Source organism: Vulpes vulpes, chromosome 15, assembly GCF_048418805.1.
Source record: "Vulpes vulpes isolate BD-2025 chromosome 15, VulVul3, whole genome shotgun sequence".
Classification (NCBI taxonomy): Eukaryota; Metazoa; Chordata; class Mammalia; order Carnivora; family Canidae; genus Vulpes; species Vulpes vulpes.
The window spans coordinates 74,357,089-74,374,455 of record NC_132794.1 but is presented as its reverse complement, the minus strand read 5'-3'; the positions used below and the strand labels follow the sequence as shown (position 1 = coordinate 74,374,455).

At 37.0% G+C, this 17,367-nt stretch overlaps 1 protein-coding gene across 4 annotated transcripts in view; it reads right to left on the bottom strand.

The window, feature by feature from the left end:
- LRRC49 (leucine rich repeat containing 49) overlaps window positions 1-17,367 on the bottom strand; it is a 150,248-nt gene that overhangs the window by 127,692 nt on the left and 5,189 nt on the right. For 2 of the 4 annotated variants that reach the window (XM_026015945.2, XM_072739042.1), the window contains exons 4-7: window positions 14,107-14,304; window positions 13,662-13,764; window positions 9,420-9,623; window positions 2,064-2,130 (exon numbers count right to left, since the gene is read on the bottom strand). In XM_026015945.2, coding sequence (XP_025871730.2) covers window positions 2,064-2,130; window positions 9,420-9,623; window positions 13,662-13,764; window positions 14,107-14,304 — 572 coding nt within the window. The remainder of the gene's footprint in view (window positions 1-2,063; window positions 2,131-9,419; window positions 9,624-13,661; window positions 13,765-14,106; window positions 14,305-17,367) is intronic. The other 2 variants (XM_026016021.2, XM_072739043.1) reach the window with 1 other exon arrangement.

Here is a 17,367-nt window from a genome sequence, read left to right as displayed (position 1 = left end):
TTAAAAAAAAAAAATACACACACAGTGTATTTGCTTTTGCTGAGATTATGAAAAGACCTCTTACTCCCACATCCCCCTGATGAAGAATCTACTCTAGTGTGGGTGTACTGGGGTGGGGTGTGTGCAGCATATGGGAGGTGATCAAAGAATGAAGACAGTTATTTTGACAAAATATGGGGATTAATTTACATTTCATTGTACACATCATAATTAAACTGAGTAAAACTGTCACAGGTAAAATTTTAAAAAGTTAATCTCTGTCAAATGCAGTAAATGATGAGGAAAGATCAGTATTATCCTGCTTTAAGCTTTTTCCTAGAGCTGCCATCCCTCCTGAAATTGGGCATTTAATTTATCTTTGAACTGGTCATTCCCACAGTTGCTAACTTGGTACTTTTCTTATAGAATCCCTTATTAATGAGCAACATGCCTCCCTGTTTTATAAAATCTCTGACAATGCATTAGAAATTTTTTTGTAGATTTGTAAAAGTACATTCCTGTTTCCTTATTACTTTACTCAAAACTAATAAGTGCTTTCCTTAGTTTTCCAGTATACTAGCTATAAAAATGACATGTTGCAGCTTGACAGTTTTTGAATTTTAGATATTCCTAAACTATGAACTTTCTTAAATCACTATCTTGCCAGATCACCAACACTGTACTTGGACTAGTGCTGACCCTTCCTCTTTGCCTCACCCCTCCTGGACACACACTTGCTGTTGCTCCGCCTAACCATGTTCCTTTGGGTCTATGAGGTTCTAGAAGCCTGTGCTCGTGCTAATGACGTTCTATACAACTTACTCACTGGCAAGAATATAAGGTTGGACCTTTCAACTACTAAAACAACATTTTTTAAATTGATAGTTGTAGAATTATGGGGTGTTTTTACATTGATCTTTTGCTAATGCAATTAGCAGTATGTTCTGCATGTATGACTTAATAAATCCCTGAATCATAAAAAAAAAAAAAAAGAAGTATGACAATTCCAATGTTGAAAAGAATGTGAAGCAACTGGACTTATCCTGCATTACAGGTGAGAGTATAAACTGGTACAACCACTTTGGAAAACAATTTGACATAATCTTTTAAACTTAGACATTTAAATTAACCTCTGATCTATCAGTTTCACTCCTAGATGTATACCCTAGAATACATATGGTACATGGAAGAAACACATACAAGAATGTTCTTAGAAGTGCTATTCCTAAAAGGAAACAAACAAGCAAAAAAAAAGGAAATAACACAAATGTCTACCAATAATAAACTGGAGAAAAAGTTTTCATATAATCAATCCATGAAACTTAAAACAGCAACAAAAAGGAGTAAACTACAGTTACTGAATCAAAATATATTCATCTCCGTCAGCTACTGTTGTATGCAAAAAGCAAACACTAGATGACAATACATCACAATACTACTAAACAAGGTATAATTCAGACATATATATGTGATATAACTAACTTTAAAAAAATCCACAAGGGGGGATCCCTGGGTGGCTCAGCAGTTTGGTGCCTGCCTTTGGCCCAGGGCTTGATCCTCAAGTCCCGGGATCGAGTCCCACATCGGGCTCCCTGCGTGGAGGCTGCTTCTCCCTCTGCCTGTATCTCTGCCCACCCCCCCCCCCCCGCCGTGTCTCTCATGAATGAATAAATAAATAAAATCTTTTTTTAAAAATCCACAAGTAAATAATAAATGTGAAATCTTGGATAGTGGTGGCCTCAGAATAAAGGAGGAATATCTAAGTAGAAGAAAATCATTAGTAATATTCTAGTTGTTGGGCTAGGGTTAGAAAATATGTATTTTGAAAATAATAAAAGACTAAATAAGAAACAGAATTGTCCTAACTATATGGATTCCAAAGGTTTTATAAGTTTCATCTGTCATTTGCTGCTAAGGAATTACCATATCTTAAATAAACAGGCTTAATACCTTAGAAATTTCAGTGAAGCAGTAAAATAACTCTTGAAATACTTCAACACAAGTATCATTGTTAAAACCTTTAAAATCCCAAATTTCCTAGACTTCTTTTCAGAAAAGAAAGAAACAAAAGGGCTTTACAATACCTGATTTCCGTGAAGGTCCAAGACATCTAAGCTTTTGAGGTTCTCCAGGTTTGAAATTTTCTTGATTCTGAAAAATCAGAATTAAGAGTAGAAATATGGATGTATCACATTTATTGTAAATCAAAACACGCTAAGGTACTTTAATTTATTCTTTTAATTTTAATTTTACTCTATCTTTAGGTAAGTAGATACAGAAACAGCGATAGATCTATGTAAATATGTACATTTAGAGAGATTATATGTAATTTTACATATATATATATACATATATATATATATGACAAAAACATATTTCCCGTTGATTTAATTATAAAGTTAATTATGCCCACTGGGGGAAATGTCCCAAAGACAGCTTAAGAGTCAGATCTTTAGAAAAAAGCAAGTCTACTTCTAATAACCTTAGGACAAGGCACAGTTCCCTTCAAAATATGGTCTAAACTCCTCACCTCGGTCCTCAAGGCCCTAACCTTCATGGCTCCTGAGTCCTTGTCCAGCCTTATCTCTTACCACAGCTCCTACCACAGGCTCTCTCCGCTCCCATCTTGGGGCTTTCTTGCTCTCTCTAATCTGAGAAGTTCATTTCTGCCTTCGGGTGTTTACCTTTGTTGCTCCTTCTTCCTCAGTGTTCTTCAGTCAGAACTTCGCATGGTTCACTCCCCCTTCCTATCCTCCTCTCTCCTTCCCCAGCTTTAATTGACTTCATTGCAACTATCCTTGCCTAAAATTACATTATTTATGTGTTTACATTCTCATGACCTCCTTCCTCAAACCAAAACATGAGCTTCAAGAGGGCAGAAATTTCAACATATTCTCTACTCCATCCCCAGCACTTATTACAGGGGCTCGCAATGAGTAGGAACCCAACAACTATTTGTTTAATGAATAAATAAACATATACTAACTAAATGGATAAGTTTTATGTACAGGGATATTCATAACAGGATTATTTATCACAGAGACACATTAGACACCACTTAAATGTTTTCTACAAGAACTGCTCAGTTTGTGAATATTTGAAATTTTTTATTTGCCGTCTTGTGAAAAGCTAAAATATTCCTATTAAGTTTTATTTTATTTTAATTTTTTAAAAGATTTTATTTATGTGAGAGATAGAGAGTAAGTGAGTGAGAGAGAGTACAAGCAGGGGCAGAGACAGAGGGAGAAGGAGAAGCAGATTTCCTGCTGAGCAGGGAGCCAGACACAGAGCTCAATCCAGGGACTCCAGGACCATGACCTGAGTCAAAGACAAACACTTAATTGACTGAGCCACCCAGGCACCCCAATTGCTATAAATTTTAAAACACAGCATTTTATCTCTAAAATGCCCCTTATCGGGCAGCCCGCGTGGCTCAGCGGTTTAGCGTTGCCTTCAGCCCAGGGCCTGATCCTGGAGACCCCGGATCGAGTCCCACGTCAGGCTCCCTGCATGGAGCCTGCCTCTCTCTCTCACGAATAAATAAAATCTATAAATAAATAAATAAATAAATAAATAAAATGCCCCTTATCCTTTTTTACTATTTTTCATTTAAACTCAATTAACTAACATATAGTATATTATTAGTTGCAAAAGTAGAGTTCAGTGATTTATCAGTTGTATATAACACCCAGTCCTCTTTCCATCACATCTTCTTTAATGTCCATCACCCAGGTACCCCATCCCCCACCCACCTCCTCTCCAGTGTGACCCTCAGTTTCTTTCCTGTGATTAAGAGTCTCTTGTGGTTTGCCTCCCTCTCTGATTTCATCTTGCTTTATTTCTTTCTTCCATCCCCTATGTTCCTCCATTTTCTTAAATTCTACATATGAGTGAAATCATATGTTGTCTTTCTCTGATGGCCTTATTTTGCTCAGCATAACACCTTCTAGTTCCATCCACAACATTGCAAGTGGCAAGATTTCTTTTTTAATGCCTGAGTAATATTCCATTGTTTATATATACCACCTCTTCTTTATACATTTATCTGTCGATGGATATCTGGACGCTTTCCAGAGTTTGGCTATTGTGGACATTGCTGTTATAAACATTGGGGTGCAGGTGCCTTCAGATCACTACATCTGTATCTTTGGGGTTATATACCTAGTAGTGCAATTGCTGGGTCGTAGGGTAGCTCTATTTTCAACTTTTTAAAGAACGCCCGTACTGTTTTCCAGAGTGGCTTTTCTAGCTGGCATTCCAAACAACAGTGTAAGAGGGTTCCCCTTTCTCCATGTCCTTGCCAACATCTGTCATTTCCTGATCTGTTAATTTTAGCCATTCTGATAGGTATCAGGTTTTGATTTGTATTCCCCTGATGCCAAATGATGCTGAGCATTAAAATGTCCCTTCTTAGATTCCTTAATGAATAGGGCCCATCCATTGTTTCCTCATTCCTATCTTTTCTGGCTACCTTACCTAACTGCCTCCAACTAGACAGTTCTAAAAAAACAAAACAAAAACTACTTCCCTCTTATTTTTTTCCTCTCCTACAGATCCTACTTTCTCCTGTTGCCATAATTTAGTAGAGGGAAGGGAGCAGTGGCAAAGAAAGGGTAGAAATGAAGTTCATGCAGTCCATCTTGATCATCACCTGCCTATCACTATTTCTGTTGCTACTGCTTATGGCCTCAAAGAACCATTTCTACCTTCCTAAATGTTTCCAGAATCTGGATCATCCCTTGAAACTTCATTATATGCTGATCACTATGTAAACATAATGCCAATTTAAACTTTGAGAATTTCCATCTCCATGTGACCTCAGCCAAAGAACTCAGCTACATCATTGCCAAATCCAGAATTACATCACCACAACCAATTCAATCCAATTTGGTATATAAAAATATCTGTCATATACCCACTATGCCCCATCACAATGTGACAGCAGTTCTTCTCTCCCTTCTCTCTCTCATTACTCCCCCATTTTGTCTTTTGTTCTTCCTATCTCTATTTTTCCTTAGTATTTTAAAAGAATTTCTCAACCTTATAGCTGACACTATCAGATAGGAAAACAGACAAAACTATCAACAAAGTTATTCTTCTGACTGCTTTGCTTTTGAAATACCTAAAACAATTGGAGGAAATTACAATAACCTAATAATATGGCTAGGACAGAGTGATGTTCTCCAGCAATCTGACTTCCCAGCTATTAGAGAAGCCTTTTATGCAACTCTTTGATCCTGCCAAGTCCACATTCCCTAAAATGGCAGTTCTCAAACTTCTGTGAGTATCAGAATCATCTGGAGGGCTTGCTAAAATATAGACTGCTGAGCTTCACCTCCAGAGTTTCTGGGACAGGGTCCAAACATTTGCCTCTCTAACATATTCCTGGGTGGTGCTGATGCTGCTGGGCCAGAGATCACATTTTGAGAAGTATTACCTTAAAATATAGATCTCCTTCATCAAATCTCAACTTTCCTCTCATATGAGTTTCATGAGGATGAACTCACCTACTTAGAAAATACTAAAGCATATTCCAAGGAAATAATAAAGGCAGACAAAGATTTATGGGTAAGGATATTTTTCACAGCATTATCATAGCAAAAACGAGGGATACAATGTAAATGTCTAACACGTGGAAAATATTAAGTGAATCCATCTATCTATGTATCTACAAATGTAAATGTCTAACAAGTGGAAAATATTAAGTGAATCCATCTATTTATGTATCTACAAATCTATATATTACACAGCTCTAAAAAATGTTTTCAAAAATGTTTCTCAAAGAACATTTGATATGAGAAGATATAAATAATTTAATATATTGAAATGAAAAAACATAGTATAAAAACTAATTTTGTAAACTGTGATATGTTAAGTATAGAATAAAGAGTGCTACTCAGTGTAGATAACCAATATTTGGAAATAAGGCAACAGAATGACTGACTGCATGTCCTCTCAATATCATATCAGAGCACTGTGAACAAGCCTATCTAAGGACCACCTGACTATTTACTACTGATGAGAGCCCAAACTCTTTAAAGTTATATGCTAACTTGTAGAAAACTGATTAAGATATAATGATGATTTTTGCCAGGTAGGAATGTAATTTATTTCTCTGTGTTAGAGAAATAACTCAGAGGGTTATAATCTTACTGCTTTGTAGGACATGAACCCATTTTATAACTTAATCATATTCTGACATTCTTTGCTTTTCATTGACTATATATCAGTTTCTCTTATCCTCCTTTTGAACCAGCTTTGTTATCTGACTGGTTCCCTCATGATTGAGTTAATTAAAACATTGGCCTATAATTACTATTTGTCTGAGAATTCTATTTTTAACATTTTGAAAACTACACACAAGGGACAGAGACTGTTTTGGCCTAAAGTTCTCAGATTTGGAGGATCAATGTATTCTGTTTCTGTGTTTAACAGAAACTCTGGGCAGTTTTAAGGTGGTCCAATCACAGAGCCCAGCCTGTGTCGTCAGCCTTCCCACAGAATTCTACCAGAGGCTCACATACCATTAAGCTATCCAGTAAAACACCACCTATATGCTGTGACTTCAGGCATTCTTTTAGCTTTGACACATGGTGGCTTCACTATTCTCACTGCAGATTTGGACTACCCAGGGAAATAGGGGAAAGAAATAGATTAAGTCATTCACTGTCAGTTAAACCCAGACCAATCAAACATCTTGGTGTCTTGTCTTCATGAATTACCTTTATCATAGATTCTTTCCCCCACCCCCAGCACCTGAAATGACCTAAAAAAAAAAAAAAATTCAATTCTAAAGAATTCAGAGGCAGATGAAGGTATCAGTTGACCAGGAGACCAATGCTCAGAATAGGTATTGACCTCATGAATTTGCAGAATTGTAGTCAGTTCCCAATACGACCCAAAGATGTTTTTTAAAGGAAGTTCACCCATTAAATGGACTGAAACTAGGAAAAGACAAGCCTTACCCATCACATCAGCAGCTACAGACCCCCAGGGGTACATCAGAGCCTATCTCTGCAAGCCATATTATGATACTGATGCCTGCATAAGGACCACACTACAGAAATACATATGAAGGCGAGGCTTTTCAGGTGTTAGAGACAAATCCTTAAGTGGAGACCTTCCAGGAATCAATAGGAAAGGAATATGGAATCCTGAGCCTGTTGAGTTTTGTATCTATAATCATGGGTGACGAGACAAAAACGCATTGAAGTTCTACCCATTAGCCTGTGATCATGAAAGCATGAGAAGATCTCACAAGGATAAACAAGAACACAGAAAGTAGAAGAGTTAGATGGCAAGAACTTCAGTGGCACAGTGGTACAGAGGGGCTGGGGGTTCTTCGGTAGCAATGCTAACCTCACATACAGAATCTGAGCACAGACATTCTAGATTTTGGTCAGAAATCTTTGTTGGAGCTGCTTGTTTGCCCTGGATTTTAACAGCTGGTTCCACTGTCTTGGACTAAAAGATGGTGCAGTGCTTTGCAAAGAGGGAGAAACCATCCTGGACTGGCCCAGCAGGGGGCAACAGTTCATCCAAGACAAACCTGGGGAGGCAGGGTGGCTGATGAGCTGCCCTCTCCTCCAGCAAGCATTCCTTAGCCAGATTTGCCTAAAGTTCACTAAAATCCTGCCTCAGGATAGATTTGCATCTTCAAGGCTCACATAGCTGACCAGAAAACATGAGGCAGATTTGCCTTGTTCTGATACTTCAGAAATATGCATTTTGGGAGAATGCAGAAAGTTGTCTTTCTGACTTTCTTTTTTACTCGAGAACACTAATGCTCTAAATTCCTTATAGCTGTTTTCTTTATGTGAAAAATGAAGTAAAACATAACCAAACACAAACAAATCAGAAAGAGTAGAAAGAGGAAGTGACTTAATCAGATTAGTTTTATTAGACCAAGCTTAAGGATACAGAAAAGGGCATTAAATCCCTTAGACTTGGAGGAGCAAAGAGACCTCTGGAAAGGTAAGAAGGTCAGATAGACTGGTGTCTTCAAGCAACAAGTTATTTTTTAAAAAAAACTTAAAAGGTTATTTCTGAGAAGTCAGAGAAGCTGCAAGGGAGATGTAGGAAGAAAAGTCAGTTGAGAGATAATTTAAAACACTGGGATCCAGGAGCAGCTCTTAGATACTATGTTTAAAACTAGCAAAGGAGATTAAAAATGCCACTAGGAAAAAACTTCAGGACTGAAAGGAGGCCATAAAGTAATGGTGCTAAAAAACAAATGGAAGCTATGCAAACAAATCAAAAACTCCACAGACTAGAAACTAGTTAAGAAATCTCTGGGAGAGAGAACAGGGAGCACCTAAAGGGAATGCCTTAAATGTATGAAAAGTTGACTTCTTACTTTACTCCATAAACTACTCTGCTGGCATATTCCTACTGCATACAGTTTATACATATATAACCTGCAAAAGTCCCTTTACATCTCCATTTCTTCTTCTGTGAATAAGAGAGCTGATCTCTGAAGTCAGTTTAAGCTCTAATACTCCATGCTCCTTTAATTTCCCCAAATTCCCTCCAGCTGCCATAATGTTTGGTTTAAAGTATAACACTTGAACCAAGTATAGACAATAAACTACTTTGGTAGGAACTATACTGGTCGTAAACACAGAGGAGAGACAAGAGCCTGGGATTCTGGGGCATGATATTGGAAAAATACCTTATATTACCACTGACCAGTGAGAATAAAGAGGTAATTGGAGATCCATGGTGTCAGGGAGAAAGTGGTGGGGAGGGGAACCAAGCTTGGGTGTAATACTGTAACTAAAATTCATCATTTGATCATATAAAAATCATTTTTGGAGTTGGCTAAACAGCCCTTCTTTGTAGGCATTGTGAAAGCTATCCAGTAAAACAGAATGGTGAAAAAAGTCATAGACAACTATCAGTCAGAAATTATGTAACTACACTACTCAACAGAGCTTAGAAAAGGAACTGGGGAAGCTCATATAGGATGTAATATTACATGCATACCGAGAACACCATCTGAACAAGAATCAATCAGTAATTTGACAAACATGAAATATCAAATGTCCACCCACAGTCAGGTACAGAGAGGGATTATAAGTGAAACACACAAGACGAAAGTGAATTATACACGGTTGCTTATGAGATAGCTCAAGAAAATATAAAGTTAAGGCCAAAGTCTGCTATTTACTTCCATGTAAGATAGAGCACTGGGAAGTAATGGAAATAATAAAATATGCATTCCATAAATATTATTTGGTCTGTCAGACTGAATCTCATAAAACAAATTATGACGGAATCTTAATCCATTCAAATAATCTTACCAAATTTTAGTCTATTCGTTTCTTTTTTTTTTTATCTATTAGTTTCTTAAGGATTCTTCAATTCTGAATTGCTATCAAACACCAGAAGTCTCAACATTAGCCCCAAGTAAATAAACAAATCTGTTCTATAAAGATTACCTGTTTTTCCCCAGCAGAAGGACACGGAGGGATCTCAGAGTAGAAAGCCCACTGATTTCTTCAATTTGGTTATCATATAAATCCAAGAATATTAGCCTCTGTAGATTAGAAATATTTTGGATCCGAGTTATAAAATTGTGTTGGAAGTTCAATAAACGAAGGTGTTCTTCTCCATCAATGATAGGACATACAGTCAGCTTTTGCCTAGAAAACATTTTAAAAAGTTAATATAGTTTCGATGTGATAACCTGTCTCCTCTTATTATTACAAATATAATTAATGGTATCTTTGTGCTCCCACACTGTGAGAAGAAAAAAATAAACAGAATCCTTTCTTGCCTCCAGAACCTGAATATCCTAGATCTAATTATAAATTATTTCTATAAAACAATACGCTTTGACAGGCAATTACTAAAATTAAGTCTAAGCTCTCGTATTAAGAAAAGTCTCCAATATTGATTATTTCTCATAAAATTGACATAACATCAGAAAACACTCAATGTAATTGCCTTCTGAAAATTCAAATGATTCAAAGAACCATGTCACATAACCAGAGAAATACCCTTGCCATCAATCCACTGATGCTAAGAATACCCAGGCAACTAAGTCGTAAGGGAAAAAAAACACAACTCATACACAGGTCTCTCATGGAATCACAGACTCCTGAGCTAGATGACATCTTAGGAAGAGCAAGAAATTCAGCCATCTACAGTTCACTTTCATGAATACGGTGTCATCCTGAAATCCATTAATGGGCAGGTGGTCCTTATTACACATTTCCTTAGAAGCACAGATTTTAAGAGTATTTACATGTTCAACATTAACTTTAGACTTTGCAGAACATTCAGAATGCTATAGGATAGGATGAAACCTTACTAATACATGCTTTTAGCTGTATTTGAAACACTAAAGCATCAATTATGTGAAAAGTTATTGTGTATTACATGTGAAGTAAATATGTGCAGGGCCCTTTAAGAATTCTACTACTCTAATAAAATGGCCAGAGAGGAATGATTCCACTCTGAGGTTTTCAACATGAAAATGTAGCTGTACTGATCAGCGTGTGAACAACTCTAATGTGGAGACTTATTAGAACTATTTCCTTTCAGTAAAAATCAAGCGAATATAACCTTTAAAAAAAATAAGAGTGCTACAAGCATGAGTGAAATTGTGGTTGAAATCTTTTAATGTGCGCTTAGTACTTAGAATTCATTCATGCATTCAATACTACCACATTTGCTCCTTACCTTGTAAAGTATAAATTAATAAAAGACAAGTTTTCTAGTTTAAAATCTGTATCTTTACTTATCAACTTAGCAAAAAACTTTGTCTCCTTTTTCCTGCTTTAGTCTTCCTCTTTCTCTGTTAAACTTACCAATACCCCCAGCTTCTAGTTCACCCAATTTCTGAGTCAGTCATCACTGAGAAAGGAAAAGAAATAATCTTGGCCTCCCTGTTACATAAGCTGCTGTAGCTTGAAGTAAAGTCACTTTCTCAGATTCCAAATCCAGTGACTAAGTCCCAACTGCAAGGCTCACGTGTCCACCCCTTTGCCCCCTAAGTCCCTGCCATGAAGCAAAACAAGCAAACACACATACATAATAAGCCAGTGCTCTCCAGAAGGGATTGTTCTGCCTACAAAATCCCTGATTTGTTATACCTCCTGCCCTAACACCAGGTATTTATTAGACTATATTTCTGCCTCTGTATTTCCTACTTGATGCTGGTACTCCTAACTCCCAGGACAGCCAGAGTCTAGCTCTCTAACCACTTCTTCTCAGTCTGGAGTCTCCTCTGGATCCCTCAATCTCCTGGCGCAGAAGTAGTACAGCATGGCAGATCTGCCTTTGGAAACCACTGCTGTTACCACTGGCTCTCAAATAATGATTCCAAAGGGCTTTGCTGCTAACCCAACTCTTGACTGCACATTCTGGTACTGCTCACATTATGCCTGAGCTTCTGGCATCTTTGTGATCCTGCCATTTCACAACGAGCCTGTGAGGCAGAGTCAATTCCCCTGATCCTGCCTTTCCTCGGTAAGCAAGTCTCCACCTAACCAATGTCTGCACCTTCACCCTAGATGTCCGTGATACAAGGACCATCTTCACAACTGCCTGAACTACCACAAGCTACCACTCAAGCTCCTAACTTGTTATGTGACAATCTCACAAACATTGGCTCCTGTTAATATCAAGGCACACACAACTGAAGGACTGAGGTACTGTTCTTGGACTTAAAAGACTAAGCTAAAAATTACCATAAAATCCCTCAAAACATTAAAAGGATATCAGGAAAGTTACAAATATTAGGTAGCATTAGGATCACAAAATCAACAATACTGCAAAACTGTCATGAGAGCTGGTGCCCTCAAGTGGTGCTCTGCCTACAATACATCACACCCTCCAGAGAGCTTTTTCCCCAACTACACACACAGATGGTCTATGACAGTTCACTGTCAAGTGTGCACTGCTCAAGTAAGAAGTCTGCTTAACAATTTGCTCTTGGAAATGCACTACTATGCTGTATAGCAGAAATAGTTTCTCTAGGCTGGTTATAGCACTAAGGTAGGATGGTGGTGCTTCATCTACCATTGTATTGATAAGGGCTTCCTAGAGTTATTTTTTTTTTTCATTTAAATTCAACTTAGGTAACATATACTGCATTATTAGTTTCAGGGATAGAATTTAGTGATCCATCAGTTGCATATAACATCCAGTGCTCACTACATCATGTGCCCTCCTTAAGTCCATCACCCAGTTACCCCGTCCCCCCACCCAGCTCCCGTCCAACAACCCTCAGTTTGTTCTCTATAGTTAAGAGTCTCTTATGGTTTGCCTCCCTCTCTGTTTTCATCTTATTTTATTTTTCCTTCCCTTCCCCTATGTTCATCTGTTTTCTTTCTAAAATTCCACATGAGTGAAATCATATGGTATTTGTCTCCCTGAATGAGTTATTTCGCTTAGCAGAATGCCTTCTAGTTCCATTCACAATGTTGCAAATGGCAAGATTTCATTATTTTTTATGGATAAGTAATATTCCATTGTATGTATATTCATATATATGTATGTACACACGTATATGTACAGTATATATATATATACATACACACATACATATATACATATATGTATGTAAATATACCTCTTCTTTATCTATTCCTCTATTGATGGACATCTGGGCTCTTTCCATATTTTGGCTATTGTGGACATTGCTGCTAAAAACATTGGGGTGCATGTGCCCCTTTGAATCACTATGTTTGTATCCTTTGGATAAATGCCTAGTAGTGCAATTGTTGGCTCATAGGGTAGCTCTATTTTTAACTTTCTGAGGAACCTCCATGCTGTTTTCCAGAGTGGCTGTACCAATTTGCATTCCTACCACAGTGTAGGAGGATTCAAAGGCTTCCTAGATTTAAAGCTAAAGATCAATTCCTAAATATATTCACTCATTCAAAAAATTTTTAGCCTATTTTGTCCCAGGCTCTGTTCTAGGTGCTGGGGATACAGAACTGAATAAAACTCCCAGTGTTTGTGGAGTTTATATTCTAGTAGAAGGAGATAAACAATAAACTTGATAAGTAAAATACTTCATACATTAGAGGGTGATAAATGCTCAGAAGAAAGATAGGGCAGAGAAGGGGCTTAGGGAGTGTCAGGGTGGAAGGGGTAGTAGTTTTGGAGATGTTGGCTGGGAAAGGTCATCCCCGACATAATGACATTTGAGTAAAGACCTGAAAGAAGTTAGGGAATGAGCCTACAGACACGTGGGGGCACAGTATTCTATGCAAAGGGAAGATCAAGTGCAAAAGTCCTATGGTATAGGCACACTTGGTGTATTTAAGGGGCACCAAGGAGGCAAGTGTAATTTCAGTAAAGTGAATGAAGGAGAAATTAGGAGGTCAGGCCAGTGAGGTAACAGGAACTTAACTGGATAGGGCCTAGAAGGGCCCATATGAGGACTATATTATAAATTATTCTATCCTAAAATCCATTTTTATCAATGTCATAGTCTAGAACTGCTAAACTACTCTTCCAGGGTATAGGTAAGCACTGTTACATAACTATAAAAATCCCTCCTCCCACCCCTGGAAGGATAAATAAAAAATTGGTAACAGTGTTTATACCTATGTGGAAGAACTGGAGAGCTAAAGAACAAGAGAAGAGAGAGACACTTCTCTATCTTTCCAATCTTGTACCGTGTTTATGTATTATCTCATCAAAAAAAGAAAAGAAATTGTCCTTACCTTTCTAGGGTCAACCTGTCTGAGTACAGAATTTTCTCTTCAGAAGAACGTTGCAAAATGGGAAATGACGGCATTGATGAGCTTGCCAGATTAATATGATCACCTATTGAAAATTATATACAAATTACTTGATTAAGAAAAACCTTAAAATCTTGAAACTAAAGTCACCTTATATTTGGGGAAGTTTGGCATCTACAAATATCTTTTCTGGAAAGTACAGTTTCCATAGCTCTCTAAGGAAAAAATTAATTACTACATCTGAGTTTGTTCCTTTCCTCCTCAGCTCTGAACTACATGTTCTGTATATACCAAATAATTTTTCCCTTGCTTTACAGATTGGTTGAAAGTATAGAGCTACTCTAACACTATATTTACCCCTTTATAATGCTGACTCCTGGTACTAAATTTTAACTCTCTTAAAACTGAGATGATAGTCCCTCATTACCAGATACATTTGGGCCAGCACTATGACAGCCCTGCCGGATTCTGGACTTTGAAGGTGTCTGAATGGAAGAATCTCCAAAGGCTGATAAGGAGCTCATGGTAGTTTTCATTTCCAGCCCACATAGTTCTGTCACGTTTGTTGTGGATGAGATGCATGATGATTTATTACGAGGCGAAGGGCTTATTACTCTTCCATCTCCTTCAAAATATCAAAAAGTTTATCACAAAGCTACACAATACATAACTTTGCTACTGGAAATAGAGAGAAAGTAGTTTTGGATAGCAGATTCTTTGTATCTTCAGCTACCATTAGTAGAGAATATTGCAGAGACCAATGGATGTGGATAAACACTGTACATTTGTAGTTAGGGTCCACGGGGCATATGATCCTCCCAAGAGGTTTAGAGGCTGTTGGTCCTATACACCAGACTGCCATTAAGTAGCTTTCAATCTAACGGGCAAGCAATATGAAATAGACTACGTAAAACGAAATGCAGAATAAAAGAAATAGTACCTGTTATATATTCATCCATAAATGTGACAGTTATTTGGCATTTAAGAAGATGATTACACATGGGTTTGGGAGGAGGTGAATATTAAAGTATATTTTAAAGACCCAGAAGAATGTAGGATGGTCGAGAAGAGACGCTGGGAAATTCCAGAAATGAAGTAAGATTTGAGTAGTGGGGTCAAAGGGGTCAGTCTGAACATCAGAGGAAATCTACTGTTTTCTCCTATTAAGAGAAAATTTCCTAAAAGAAGCAAATGATGTTGAAGGGAGCGATAAGCAGTAAAATAGAAATGATGGTTACCAAAGAATTATTCTGCTTAAACAAACCAATATGGTGAAAAGAATAACACAAATCTAGGAAGCTACCATACTCCTTGGGAGACCATCATACAGTATGATGACAACTTAAAATCAAGTTCTATATAGATACTATTAAAAAGCTTTCAAGAGGGGGTCCTAGGTGGCTCAGTCAGTAAAGCATCTGTCTTTGGCTCAGGTCATAATCTCATGGTTTTGGGACTGAGCCCTGCATATGGGACTCCCTGCTCAGTGAGGAGTTGGCTTCACCCTCTGCTTCTGCTCTTCCCCTCCACTCGTGTTCTCTCTCTTTCTCTATCTCTCTCTCTCTCTCAAATAAACAAATAAAATCTTTTTTAAAAAAAAAACTGTCAAGCAATGATATTTGCTAGCTTCTATGAGTCTACAAAGTATAAACCGAAGTATCACATATCTAGCTTCTTGTGCAAAATAATCAGTGCTCATACTCCACTTTTCTAAGTATCATGAAACATCAAAAAAATAATGTTCTAGAATATAGTCACTCAGAACTGACATGTTCACCAGTAAACTGCTCTTGTGACAGGATTTAGCTCGTAGCAAGATACCATGGCAATCATGATTCAGTAAACTGATTTAGAAATCAAAATTCAGATAGGTAAAAACAAACAAACAAACAAACAAACAAACCCAGGAAGGAACAAAAGTAGTCTAAGGATTAACTGATTAAGGTGTAACAGGTCAGCTAAAGATGATAAAGGTAAAACTCCACAAACAACAGACCACCTTGATTTCTCTCATTAGCATCAGAGTTAGGTTTTTAAATTATTGTGTTAAAACTTCATGTTAATTCTCAATTTAAGAGGCAGATTTAAACTTTAAAAGACTGGGGGGTATAGAGGAAATAATCAAGAGTAGTTTCATCTATGCTTAAAGGAGTTTTATCCTTACATTTTTCAGCTCTTATCATACACAGGAGTCATAATCCCTATCCCCATGATGAGTTTACTTTCACCATCAGTGTGATATACGTCTCACGACAAATAGCAAGGAATGAGAATGACTATGGAGAAAGGCCTTAAGACACACAAAAAAAGATCCTCTAAATGATTGGAAACTAGACTGATCTATAATTGACATATCCACATATTTATGTGGATATATATGTAACCACATATATGCACATATATTTATATATCAAACTCCCATATATATTTGTGGGATGCTTCGCCCTACATATAAACCATATTACTATGTGGCAAAATTTTAATTGAAACATTTTCTGTTATTTCATATGTCACTATTTAATTTACTAGATATTAAGCCCCTGTTTTCCCAATTAAAGGCATAGGTTCTTTGGGAGCCAGACCTCATTTTAGACTCTATATTCCTGGCTGAATCCAAAATCAATAAATTAATTAATTGATTTTCCAATTTACTAAAGGTTAATTGGAAATCTATTTTGCATATACTATTTCTGTTAAAAAAAAAAAACACGGAAGTCTTGTATTTTAGTATGAAAATGCTAACCAGAGGCACCTGGGTGGTGCAGTTAAGCATCCCAACTCCATGCTCAGCATGGAGTCTGCCTGAGATTTTCTCACCCTCTTCCCCCCTTAGCCCCCCACCAGCCACCTCATGCTCTCTCTGTCAAATAAATGAATAAATCTTTTTTAAAACTCTGACCATTCTTTCAATAATGTCTATATTCAAGAAGAATCTTTCTGAACTATACCTTAGATACGTGGATGAATGGATGGATAAGTGGATGGATGGAAAAATGGGTGGATGGATGATATAGAACATGGTCATTTATATATGATCTACTCAGCCTTATCTTTGAGATACTAATTCTAGATTTTCTGCTGATTTATCATGATCTTAAGAGTGAAAAATTGCCTCTTCCCCTCTACATACATATTTTAGAATTCTTAATTAAGGGATTTAATAAATTAAATTCTGATTAACTGAGATTTTATTATATCCCTGGAATATCTGACTCTTACAAAATCTCAAGGATATAGGTAGGGATTAACTGTTAATAATATTCTAAGGAGTCCAAAAGAAATTACATGCCAAGTTTTAGACTTATCAGACTAAAACACAGAGCTTCTTTCCTTTAGACTGACAGTACCATTGATTAATTTATGCTGATTAGCTATTGTATACGTTTAATTAATTTTGAAAAAATGGGAAATGGGGTGAAATTAATTAGAATAATTGGGTATCAGAATGCAGTTTATTAGATAAAGATTCCCAAACTTTCCTGATAAAGTTCTACTCATAATTTCTCCAAAGGTTTATGCCTTTGCACATAGAATGATGAGTACAGAAGTCACAAAAACCCCAGCTACATGCCAAATGGTCTATCTACTAATACCTTACCACTTAAAAAAATATCCTTGGCCAGTCATCCAGAAATCTGTATAACAACTTCCTCTTCTAACTTGAGAATAGCATAAAATACATAAATTT